Source organism: Cylas formicarius, unplaced genomic scaffold (assembly GCF_029955315.1).
Source record: "Cylas formicarius isolate icCylForm1 unplaced genomic scaffold, icCylForm1.1 PGA_scaffold_1__22_contigs__length_36826433, whole genome shotgun sequence".
NCBI lineage: Eukaryota > Metazoa > Arthropoda > Insecta > Coleoptera > Brentidae > Cylas > Cylas formicarius.
Window position 1 is genome coordinate 27958471 of NW_026844264.1, and position 13539 is coordinate 27972009.

Consider the following 13539-nt stretch of genomic DNA (forward strand, 5'->3'; position numbering starts at 1 on the left):
ATATATATATATATATATATATATATATATATATATATATATATATATATATATATATATATATATATATATATATATATATATATATGTATATATGTATATATGTATATATATATATATATATATATATATATATATATATATATATATATATATATATATATATATATATATATATATATATATATATATATATATATATATATATATATATATATTTATATACATATTCAAATATTTCATTGGGGGCTACTAATTTACCCTCCAAAAAGGTAATTTTTAGGCAATTGTTGGTTTGTCGCCAACACATCCTGTAGATAATGGAAAAATTGACCAAATTAAAAATGACAGCTCTGGACCTGTCGCGTTTCCGGCGCCAAAAACCAGAGAAAATCAATTAAAAAAAATATTTCACAAGATTCAGTACCAAGGATTTTATCGATTTTTTGAAAATAACCAGTTTTCAGTTCCAAGCGTGTTTTATTATTTACTAGATGAATTGATTTGCTACAAAATATGTATGTCTACTCACACTATCGTTTTCATTATTTAAGTGCCATAATAATCCTGTTATAGATAAAGCTTTTCAATGTAGACATTTCTTCCAGACGTGACCAAGTACTTGTATGATTAGTTTAATGATATTTAAAAAAAACACGTATAAATAAGTGTTAAGCTGGTACGTGCTAGTCATAACAGTGTTACATTCAGCAATGGGGTTCCTTGCAAACATTGTTGCAACCACATCGGTGTTGCTACTGATATCATCTTATTCGCGTGCGGTGACTGCAGATTCTTGTACCATCACGTCATTTGACGAAATCAGTAGCGTAGTAGCCAGTTGTAGTAACGTGGTATTTGGAAGTTTTACGATACCCTCGGGCAATAAATTGGCTATTAAATTCTTAGATGGAGCTTCTGTTACCTTCAGTGGTGAAGTCTTATTCGAACACTTCAATGGCGACGGTCCACTTTTAAGGTTGACAATTAACAATGGTGTTGTGACGGGAGATGATAGTAAGTATCGGAATTACCTTAACAAGCTTTGGGCTGATGTTGGCGACCGCTTTTCCAGATCACTTGTTCAATGGGCAAGGTGAGAGTTACTGGGGTTTAAACGGTACTAAACCCCTACTAATGCGTCTCGTTGCACAGAACACCAATTTCCAAGGATTCAAAATTAAGAATTGCCCCCAAAGATGTATTTCCATAAACGGCTCAAATAATACCGTCATATCAAACTTTACGATCGATAATCAAGATGGAGTTGGTGTAAGTCTACTATAGCAAATTTGCTTCTCTAGTAGTTGAATAATAATTCGTATTCGGACAGAAAGCAAAGAATACCGATGGATTTGATGTCAGTTCGTCTAGCGGAATTACAATTAAGGATACCATAGTGACGAATCAAGATGATTGTGTGGCTATTAACTCGGGTTCGGATATTTTAGTGGACAATCTTCATTGTATCGGTAGCCATGGATTCGACATTTCTGTCGGGCAGGGTAGCGGAAATACCAACTTTGTTACAAACGTCACGTTCCAGAATTCCATATTGACTGGAGGTCTGGTCGGGCTTAGTATGCTCTCGCATATTGAGGGCGGAACTGGAGAAGTAAACTCTATTAATTACACCAACATCCATATCGAAGGTACTTTAAATTGTATATATCTACCGATTAGCGGTTTTGCCGATTGTTTTTTAAACACGTGTTTTTGCACTTGTTATCGGTAAGTTAAAGATTAGATCTGTTTGCGCAATCTGAGAAGTTCAATAACTTTTAGGTAGTTTTCGTTCTGCATGACATAACAACAATTTTCCTTTAGGGTCTACTGACTACGCTGTTTTCTTCCATCAAGATTTTTCCAGCGCGATCCAGGGTAACACCGGTGTCCCGGTGGGCACCGTTGTGTTTTCTGACATAACTTTTAATAATGTTACTGGCTTTGTGGATGATACTACGGATGCAGCCGCAGTGTGTTTAAGGTGTGCTTCCGGATTCTGCAAAAATTTCAACTTCAATGGGTTACAGATCAGCGGCGCCACAAAGAAAGACGAATGCAGCATCGAACCAATAGGATATAAATGCAATACTTAATCATATTGATTGCCATTTTTTGAGGTAAAATACATCTTTTTTCAATTCTTCAGTTTTTTTGTGAAATAAGCTCCAAAAATAAGATGCTGTTGTTATGGAATGAAATCTTCTTTGTAAGATATAACAATTAGTTATAATTATAGTAAGTTTTGGTTACTTTCAGAATGTCATTTTTTTAAAAAGATTCAAGCGTCAATCAAGTAGAAATGATTTATCTGGGAAGTTAAAAACTCATGTCAAGCTAAATTTAAACCATCATGTATGTGTGAAGTAAGGATGGATTTATACAAAGTTGCCTGTTCGATATCGAGACAAATAATAAAAGCCAGTACAATATTTTCACCAAAATATTGTATTGTCTAAATTCTTTGCTAAGTACATATAAAAAATATGGTTTTATTAAGCCTTATAAAATATCAATTTTTTGTTTACAGATATTTGAAAAATGTGTATATGTATATGTATATCCAAATAAAACATAACTTGGATATTATGGGACTACTTTTTTATAAGAACTTTAATGACTTGATATTTGGATACCTATTTGAACGTCACTGGGTGATTTCGAATCACATTCAAGTTTTTTTATAGAATTCAGTGGCGTACTTAACAGAATTTGTAGTCTACATTCAACTGCTGTTTTAAAGATAGCGTCCTTTTTTTATGCCATTTACTACATTTTCATTTGCGAAGTATAAATACAACAAAAACAAGTTTGCAAAACGTATTATGTCTTCATAAGCATATCTACCAAAAACCGTTTTTACATTTTTATAGCACAAGTGACTGTCCCGATACAGAAATGCACTCCAAAAACTAGTGTATATTTTCACCTTTTGTAACCAAAATCTCCACACGGCACCATTTTGATTTATTACGAATTTATTTATATTTAGCATGACAATTAAAATGAGATTTTATTGAATGATAGATAGCATCAGAAAAACACTTGATGAACTTAATAACATAAAACAATGGATTCGTTAAATAAATGCGCTTTTAATGGTTATCGACAGGCGAACGCTATGAGTTGGAACTTCATTTATATTTACTATTTACAAAACATCTGGATTTCTCCTGCGTCGGTTGTTTTTGAGTCGAACTTGCTAATGTTTCGCCAATCACCTTGTTGGTTTCTTCAGAACTTAACTTAAACCGGCTCGCATTTTACTCTGTACCTGCCTATATATTGTTTTAGGGGGGAGATGATGTTTATGCCCCTCATTTGGCTCCGACAGGTACAGAGTAAAATGCGAGCCAGTCTCAGTTAGGCTCTGAAGAAGCCAATAGGATAATTGGCGAAACAAAAATTCTTGCATGTAGTCGATTCTTTTACCAACGAAAAATCCGTGAATCTATAGAAATGTATAAGCAACTAAACAATCTTAACCGCGAATCTTAAAGCGAAGTCTTCCGAGACGATGTTAGCTCCGCCTCCCCAAACAATATATATGAAGGTACAGAGTAGAACTCGAGCCAGTTTCAGTTCTCAGCTCTGAAGAAGCTCCGAAGAAACCAGCAGGACGATTGGTGACACCTCAGCAAGTTTGACTCAACAACAACGGATACAGGAGGAATGCAGAAGTTTTGTAAATAGTATTACAGTAGTTTGAAAAATAAAATGATACTTTGTACAAGCTGAATTTGTTATAACTATCGATCGAAATCAACGGAACTAGGAGTGACCAACTTCCCGTCAGGTGTGGTGTTCCGCAAGGCTCTACCCTAGGCCCCCTACTTTTCGTTATACACATTAATGATCGCCCCTTGAACATCCCCCATCATGTTACGCTCTACGAAGACGATACAGCCCTCCTTATAAGGGGAAAGAATCCCATTCATCTGACGGAAGAGTGTGTCCGCGCAGAGTAAGTCGCGGAAACCTGGTTCAACTGCAACAATCTTGTTCTTAATAGCAGCAAAACTCAGCGTATGACCTTCTCTGGCAGTAGAGTCAGCCATCGGAATCAAGTCCGAATGAATCTATTGGGCGTCACACTGGATAGATCGTTGACATGGGATCACATATCGAATTCCTTTGTAAGTCACGGATCAACACCTCTGGCACATTGTCGCCCTATCTTCAAGAGGCTAAAAATCATGACACTTCCTAGTCTGTTCATTTACCCACGTCCCACGTCCATAAAAACATACATGCTTTTGAAAGACATTCTGACAGACATGCACACAACACCAGACAGGCAGACCTCATCGTACCATATTCCAGAATGACGACCTCGGCAAGAAATAAGCCTCGCACCGACTTGTACAATGTTCTTCCTCAACATATCAGAGACTTTCCACAGTATAAATTCTCTAGAGAAATTAGACTATTTCTTCTGGAGCATGCTTTTTACTCAATTACCTATCAATATTTACGATTTCTGTTAAATTTGAGATTCAATTGTTTTTACAGTTTATAATTCATGTATTGTAATTTTGTAGTGGTGTATGTCTATTGTATATTTTGTCATATTGCTTTCACGCATGGAATTTTTCTATTGTTTATAGGATTTATTTATCCACAGCCACAATTGGTTAGCGTTAATCTTTCTTTTTTCTTTTGTACTACTGACGCGCCATTTGTTTTAAGGACATTTTATGTAAATAATAATAAATAAATCTATCTGTCTATCTATCTATCGATAATGTAGTATTGTATTGAAATTTGTGAAGAGATGGTTCAGTGAAATTTGAAAGCAGCAGATAAGCTCAAGTGTGTTTTACACCTGGTTCCATGTATGGTTCTGGAAGTATATTAAGGCAATAAGATCAAGTAATTTGAAGTTTACTTTTGCTCTAATAGAGTACATCCTTTGTTTCTTTCTTTTATTTGTTTTATGTATATTTCTGATCGAGTTAGTGTCAATAATTAAAAAAAGTGAAGCTCGTTTCAGATCAACATTTTTCCAATTTTAATCGATTTTTTGACAATATTTAACTTGTAATAATGTTAAACCTGATAAACCTGCAACATATTTTTTTTTTGGTTTATGATACCGATATCGCAACTTTGAACAGATATTCATAATTTTAACAATGACTCGTGATTTGGAATTAAAAAAAAAACAACTTGAAAAATAAACCGATAACGAACGCAAAATCTCGACGAACAAAATAAATGCTCAATTTGTTTAGGCACATAGTGACAAAGACCAGTTCAATTGAGAATGGCTTTGGTAAACAACGCATTAAAATGCTTGGTAATCACGTTAGCCATGGCGTCATGCTCTATGGCTGATACTTGTACCATAAACTCTATCGATGAAGTCGATGACGTTCTAGCACGTTGTACGTCTGTAACTGTTGGCAGCTTTACAGTACCAGCAGGAGAGAGTCTCATATTGCAACCGCAAGATGGAGCCTACGTCACTTTTACGGGGGAGATCAAATTCGAACATTCTAATTGGGCTGGACCCCTTATGCAGATTTGGATTACAGATGGTGTCATAAAAGGCGACAGCAGTAAGATATTTTTGATTTTTACAAGAAGTCCCAAACGAGTTATATTGAAAACATTCAACAGATCATTTATTCCACGGGCTTGGAGAGTCATATTGGGGACAGGACGGTACTAAGCCGGTGGTTATGTATCTCCGAGGAGTGCACACCGCATTTTCCGGATTTAAAATAAAGAATTGTCCACAGAGATGTGTTGCCTTGGACAGCTCTAGGAATTCGGTCCTTTCCAATTTTGTTATTGATAACTCAGATGGCGTTGGCGTGAGTGAGCATCTAACGGTTCGACGCCCTCAGCAAACGGCATTTTTAGGTGGCGAAAAACACTGACGGTTTCGATGTTGCCAAGTCCAGTGGTATTACAATTAAAGATTCTGTGGTAACCAATCAAGATGACTGCGTCGCAATTAACACCGGTTCGGACATATTGGTAGATAACTTACATTGCATTGGCAGTCACGGGTTCGATATTGCTGCCGGGCAGGGTCACAGCAGCGGCAACACTGTCACCAACGTTACTTTCCAAAATTCCATAATGTCCGGCGGTATGGTCGGCCTTAGCATGTTGTCTGTCGTTGATGGTGGCACAGGGGAAATAAGCAATATTAAATATAACAATATCCGAATTGAAGGTACATTTTCATATTGGTGTATTTTTATTTCAGAATATCTGTTATATCTGAGAGTTCAATTTTGGATTAGGGTCTTCTTTAGAAAGAGTGCTTTAAGTTATTCTTCTTCTTCTTCTTCAAGTGCCGTCTTCGTTGCGAAGGTTGGCAATCATAAAGACTATGCAAGACACCGCCGACCGAAATAGCTGGTTTGTACTGCATCGAAACCAGTCAAGTAGATTTTTCATCCATGAGTGACGTCTTCTTTCTACGCTTCTTTTTCCATGAAGTTTCCCTTGGAGTATCAATAGTAGATGGCATGACATGCCCTAGATATTTCAGTTTGCTTTTTTTATTGTAAAAATAAGTTCTTTCGCTTTTCTTATTCTTCTCGTGATTTTCTTGTTCGTCACTCTATCGGCGCATTTTATCCTTAGCATTCTGCGTTACATCCACATCTTCAATACCCTAAGTTTTTTTAGTTTTACTATTTATAAGTGTGCCTAAGTGTTTACAACTGTCAACTTTTTCTATGTATTGATTGTTTATAAGAATTTGGTGGTTGTTTTGGGCTGTTCGCAATTTCATTGAAATAAAGATAGAGATGAGACTGATTGTTCGGAAGTCATTACATTGTCTTGCATTATGTTTTTTTGGAATAGGGGTGAACAATGATATCAACCATTCTCTGGGTATAATACCTGTCTTGTATCTGGTGTTATATACATCTGTTAGATTATGTTTTGCTCTCTTATAATTTCTTAATAATTTCAGTGGGTAACTCATCCGCCCTGCAGCTTTTCCATTTTTTATGGTCTTTATAGCATGGATGAACTCTTCTTTAGTTATTTCTAGTCCATTGTTGTCATGGTTAATTTCTATTCTGTTAATATCTCTATCATGATTGAAAAGTTCTATTACGTATTGCTTCCATGTTCTTAACTTTTTCTTCACGTCAATTTTACCATTCTAGTCAGTTAGTATTGTCGGTTGTCTCTTTTTATGTAATCCTACCTTCTTTAAGTTACATACTAGTATTTATACATTCTTATGCAATAATATTTGGTTTAATATACAAGCAGATAACATATTACATTGTAGGTCCGTCAGATTATGGGATAATGTTTCATCAGGACTTTTCTAACGCCGCACAGGGCTCGACGGGTACCCCAGTAGGTACAATCGTGTTCTCTGATATAACACTTAATGACATCACCGGCTATGTTGATGGCAAATATTCTGCCGGTGTATGTCTAAGATGTGCCGCAGGTTATTGCGTCAACTTCAACTTTAACAATGTCCAGATATCCGGGGGAAAATACAAGGACGAGTGTAGCATTCAGCCGAATGGATATACTTGTCATTAATTTTATTCTCCAAATTTAAATGATCAGGTGTTATTGTTAATTATCGCAACTAGTACAAAAATCTTATACCTGTTATTGAAAGTTGAATGTGCGCAAGAGAATGCACTCATTAAAATAAAAATTGTTTTCAATATATTGTTGTTGTTTTTGATAACGGTGCAACCTGATATTTTCGTAGTGATTTAGCTGCATTTGATTTAATTTAATATAGGCGTAATATGCGAAGTTAAATAAAACTAACTCAATTAATTTTTGAATGTTGAAATTTGACATTAAGCAATAACTAAACAGAACCGAATACTTATTTCGCTGAACAATAAAAATTTCATAAACAATAGGTCAATGAAAATTATTAAATATTTATATACCTAAAGGTTTGTGCCAAGTCGTTCCTTTCTCTGTTTAGTATTAACTTCAGCTTCAGCCTATTCAACAGGCTCAAATTTTTCAAATTGCAATGAAATTGGATAAATTGTTTCAGTGCGTTTTAACAACAAAAAGTGTTGCATTTCTCGAACACTTGCCTTTAATAGTATATGAGGCAACAAGTGCGGTAAACTGCAAGAAGAGAGACCTGCCTTTTTTTATGTTCGCCGTCAATTTTTAGGCACTTTATGAATAACTTTTCTGGTCTCCTTTGAATTTAACGTCAATGGAACCTAGAAACCGGATGGTATCAAGCCTTTCATGTTTCGTATTAGTGCTTATATTTGGTTTTTCATTCGGTTTAGTTACCATGAGATCATGCAAACACTTTTCTATTTCACCAGTAATGGAATTAAATGCAGCGCGGTTCTTCGCAGAGACATTACGTTAAAGCATCCCCAGTCTTGCCAATCTAACCACTTGACTTAATAAGCGCGGTGATTTATGTAAGAAGAGCTACTGCTGGTGGCAACGCCGCTTTATTACACGGCCGTCGCTGTCGCTGACAAAGGGAACTTATTTTATGGAAAACGCAATAAATTCTCCAATTGTTCAGTTTCTTTTTACTGCCTTAGACGCCCGCGAAACGACGATTCACTCAATTTTCCATGCGCGGGAGGAATTGAATAATATACGTACCTACCTGAGATAAGTTTGAGGTTTTTGCTTGTCGAGTTGGGGCGAGGTGATTTATTTTCCAGGCAGAACGAAGTTACTTCTTAGGTTCTTTTCGAAAATAGCGCGTGTGGTATAATTTTACGCCATCGAAAAGATACAATTTTGTTTGCTGATCTTGATTTCTTCTGATTTATGCTTTAATTTTTCAATATTATTAATTTCATTTATATAGAAACATATATAATGCTTAATTTATATTATATTTCTGCTGCTTAAAGATTATTCTTGGGTTTGGTATAGGCCGATAGCGGAGGTAAGAATAACCTTATAACAGATTATTTCATTTAAGATGTCATTCTGCAGATAACTGTTTATTCAATAATCACTTGACAAATCGAAAAATAATCGAAATCTAAACCATTAAATGCGATATTATTAGGCATGTACACAGCACAAAGCTCTCATCTCATCTGATCTGTAAAATATGCGAATGATAACTATATGCGTTTAAAATAATAAATAGCTTTATTGATTTAACCATCAATAACAACAAATTTACAAAATTATGTCCTGAATTAAGCTTGGTAGCAAAGGGCTAAGAAAGTCAGACAACTGGCACAGTGAGACACAAAGTTTAGCATAAATTTAATAGGTACAGGGAAACAGACAAGACATAGTAAGAGTAGGGAGGAATTAAGGTCAAGAAAGTATCTAAGTAAAGCTTTAATTAGGTAAAAATGCAATTTTGCAAGCATGTATTTGCTTACCCAAATTACTAATCTTATTTTTGAGGGCCCATAGCGCCAGACAAATGTATATTAGGAGCCATATTTATGATTTGCTCTCTCTTTTCATTGCTGTGGTACACAGAGATTCATATTTAGACATCTGTCCAAGATATAATTTTCTGTGCTGATAGAGCGGGGTAGGACTTTGAATGATTTTGCAATACTTAGAAGAACAGGGCGTGAATTTTTCAGAGAAACTTACTGCTGTTTACAAAACTTCTGGATTTTGCTTGGTCGAAATTGCTGACGTTTCGCCAATCATCCTGTTGGCTTTTTCAGAGCTTGACTGAAACTGGCTCCTATTTTACCTGCTTTTATATTGCTTGAGGGGGGCGCTAATGAGGGGTATAAACACCGTCTCGGATGACTGATTCCCAAATTGGTGATTGGTAGAGACCTGAGTCACGATTAAGATTGTTAGGTTGTTTATAGATTTCTATAGACTCTCGGATTTTTCGTCGGTAGAAGAACCGATTACATGCAAGAATTTTGGTTTTATCAATTAGAATTTTATGTCCGGTTTCATGAGTGTGTTCGGCAACAGCTTATTTGTCTTAGTCGTAAGGCTCTTTCGTGTTCTTTGAGTCCAGTTGATATTTTTCGTCCGATCTCTCCGATGTATTCTTTGCCGCATATGCATGGAATGCTGTAAACTCCTGGCGTCTCAAATGGAACATTTTCTTTGACAGACCGCAGATGTTGAGAGATTTTTGGACAAGTGGTAAATCTGGTTTTGATGTTATACTTCTTTAAAAACTTTTGATATATGGTCAGTGATATTTTGAACGTAAGGAAGGACAAGGAGTGGCAAGTGTAGGATTGCTTTCGGCCTCATTGCTATTGGAAGGTTGTTGTGAAGTGTATTTTTTGATGGAACGTTTAATATCTTTAATGTGGAAATTATTAGAGAGAAGAGAGAGAGAAGAGAGAAGATAGTTTTACTGCTCTGTAAACAAGAGACTTGATAACCGATGATTTTTGGGCCGGATGGTGATATGACCATGCATTAAGGTATCGGTCTGTGTGCGTAGGTTTTTTGTAATCACATTGACCCAATGTTAGGTCTGATTTTCTATTGATAAGAATATCTAAGAATGGCAGGTTATTATTAGCTTCCAAATCAATGGTAAAACGTATGTTAGGGTGTATCGAGTTTAGCGTTTCCATAATTTTGGTTTTAGATGAAAGGTGTCGAGAGCTTTCTTCTCAAAATCTTGCATATATATATTCGCGATGAATGGCGATAGTGGAGAACCCATAGCTGTTCCCGACGTTTGTTAAAAAAATTTGACCGTTATAAGAAAAATATGTTCCCGACAAGCATTTTTCAATTAAGGTGAGAAGGTTTGGTTCCAGATTCTCGGATTTTAATATATCTGAAATGAAGTCGAGAGTTTCAGGAATAGGAAATTTGGTAAAAAGAGGTATTCTACGTCGAAACTAACTAGAATATCTTGTTTATCTCCTTCCCTCAAGCAATATACAGTTACAGAGTAAAATACGAGCCAGTTCCAATCAACCGCTGAAGAAGCCAACAAGATGATTGGCGAAACGTCAGCAATTTCGACTAAGCAAAAACCAACGCAGGAGGAATCCAGAAGTTTTGTAAAAATTACAACAGGGCATGAAGCTTATATCGATTGAATATATGCAACTAGCCTGATTTAACTAGATATGGCAAAATATGATTACGATACTTCTCTATATTATCTACACAAGGCATGAATACGCTGTTCCAAATGTGACAGCACTGGAGTATCGCAAAGAAGTCTTTTAGTATCCTGTGAGAGACAGTGACGAGTTCAATAAGTTTTTTTTAGATTACTATATGCAATCCTTAATTTGCTTGTAATGTGCTCTCTAAATTTTAACCGAGAATCTAAGATAATTCCCAAACTTTTGCAACAGCTACAAGACAGAGAATTTTACGCTGCTTTTAATATTATCAGACTTCTAGAATCAAGTGAAATGTAGGCAGTAATTTTGTTATTATCATAAGCCTTAAAAATATCATTTAATCTATCTGCATCGTGTGCAAAATACCGAGAAATGCTCTCATTTGCTTTACAACTCTGTAGATTTTTTTAAATTTTGGCCAAAGGCGTGACTTGTGCTTGTTTCCACAGTACAGGAAAATATGGGGTCAAAATATATTTGCCTTATAAGGATTTCATTTCCTTGCGCATTTGAATGTTATGGAGTTGAACCTAACCAAGACGTGAAGTGTATCACCTCCTTCTAATTTAGAAATCCCTCAGTTTTTAGAGTGAAACAGTTGACGGATGGTGCGGCTAAAGTATTTTGGTTGATATTTTTAAACAACAACATTCTATACTAAATCCGCAAAAAATAGTCAATAACTATTTTGATAGTTTGTTCTAGCTGACACTGACGTTCTCTTTATAGATTTCAAAAGAAAATGTTTAAAGATAAAGCAAGCTTTATACTCTATTTGCGTATGAATAATAATCAGATAGATTGTAAATGCTGGTGTCATTTTGAACTTGATATTCTAAAAGCAAAAAAACGTGTCGGTAAACTGTTGTTTTGATTATTCACAAGCAACACTTCTCGATCAGATTGTAAATGAGATCGCAGATATCTGACTATATTGTGCTAGAAAATCAAGTTCTTGCTAAAAGTAAAAAATGTCGTAAAATAGGTGAGATCGATGCCAGTTATTTCAAAAATAACAAATAACAAAATTTTTTGATTTTGTATTTATTTTTATTAATTGTATTGTATTTATATTAAATGTTGTTGCCTTATAGCCAGACCAGTTTTAACGAAGGTAAATAAATTGTTGATCGATTGGTATGGGCTCTCACACTTAATAACGATCCCTGTATATACATATACATATATATATATATATATATATATATATATATATATATATATATATATATATATATATATATATATATATATATATGTAATTAGTTATCAATTTAAACACAGATATACCACTGAGTAAACATTAGTGCAAGGGTAATGTAAAAATGTAGTTTTAACATAGTCATCAAGAATAGTATAGGAATGTATATATTGGTTCGGGAGTTGGCGACGAGACACACCTCCCGAAAAATATTTCTTTCCGGGTCATTGTCCAGATCGCGTCGATCTCGATCATCTCGTTCTGGTCGTCGAGGAGCACAAAAATAATAACTGCTGCTAAAAAGTCGGTTGTGTCGAGTGGCGGATGTATTCGTATACAGGGATAACTTATCAATAATGCATGAGACCGGGGGCTTTCGTGGGGTGGCCGGCGGAAAAACTACCCCCGAGATATGTCCTTCGGTCAAGCCGTGAGGTATAATTTTTAGCTAAAATCTAGTGGGGCGGAAGAGAGGAAATATGTTAGTATCTCGTGCTGACAGCTCGAGAGGGTGGTTCGTAGAAAACGGCCCGATATTAATGCAAATCGTTTCCTCAACGCTTAACGCCAGACATTGGCAACTGATGTTGCCAGCGGTGTTTTTTTCTTTCTATTTTGTCGACTGCGCGGCGAGAAGATTGTAATTGAAAGTCACTAGTGAGTTTGCTTTGGCAAAACTCGATAACTAGGTTTTCCGTTACAAACCTAGTGTATTTCTCAAACATTTTATTCAATCAGTGTCTCAAAAATTACAGCTAATAAATGCACCGAGCCTTTGCGTTGAACTTGTTAAAAACCGTTTTGGGTAAGAGCCAGTTTTGTATTTTGACTTATTGGACGTATCGTTTGATGACCTAATTTTAATGAAAGACTGAGTATAATTAGAACAATAGGAGTGGTGTTTTAATGTGCTATTGTATAATAGTATATTATATGTACTTACTTAAATGACACATTAGTCACGAGTTTCATTCAGCACTAACGGAGCATTTTAAAAGGACACTTTATGTACGCCCGACATATTTTGGAAACAAACCGAAACTAGTCAATGAAAACACCTGTTTTATTTTGTTATAAAATAATAAAAACTACGAACGACAGTTAGATATGTGTACTTAAATATGAACAATGGCGACGTTTTTATTTTGCCTCGGCAGATTTTCTTCGTTATTAGATCAAAAATATATGGCCACCGAGTGTTGACTCGAAGTGCGAGGTTAAATGCTTGTGTGATCTTGAAAGTTGGAAATGAGAAGTGACACCTGCCGTTCGGTTTTTAGCATTTCATGATTC

The 13539-nt window shown here is 35.4% G+C and overlaps 2 protein-coding genes across 3 annotated transcripts; both read left to right on the plus strand.

Moving 5' to 3' along the window:
- Positions 1 to 621: 621 nt before the first annotated feature.
- On the plus strand, positions 622 to 3642 carry LOC132696879 (uncharacterized). Of its 2 annotated transcripts, XM_060661974.1 has the most exons (5): positions 622 to 1017; positions 1076 to 1272; positions 1334 to 1652; positions 1828 to 2123; positions 3580 to 3642. In XM_060661974.1, exons 1-4 carry the CDS (start codon positions 714 to 716, stop codon positions 2097 to 2099), a joined length of 1092 nt encoding a protein of 363 aa, XP_060517957.1. In that variant the 5' UTR covers positions 622 to 713; the 3' UTR covers positions 2100 to 2123; positions 3580 to 3642. The 2 variants fall into 2 exon arrangements, with proteins under 2 accessions (XP_060517957.1, XP_060517956.1); XM_060661973.1 differs by lacking the exon at positions 3580 to 3642 and having other exon boundaries at positions 1828 to 2146.
- A 1602-nt stretch (positions 3643 to 5244) lies between these two features.
- On the plus strand, positions 5245 to 7634 carry LOC132696958 (uncharacterized). The gene is made up of 4 exons (XM_060662140.1): positions 5245 to 5564; positions 5626 to 5822; positions 5872 to 6190; positions 7271 to 7634. Exons 1-4 carry the CDS (start codon positions 5270 to 5272, stop codon positions 7534 to 7536), a joined length of 1077 nt encoding a protein of 358 aa, XP_060518123.1. The 5' UTR covers positions 5245 to 5269; the 3' UTR covers positions 7537 to 7634.
- Positions 7635 to 13539: the final 5905 nt, after the last annotated feature.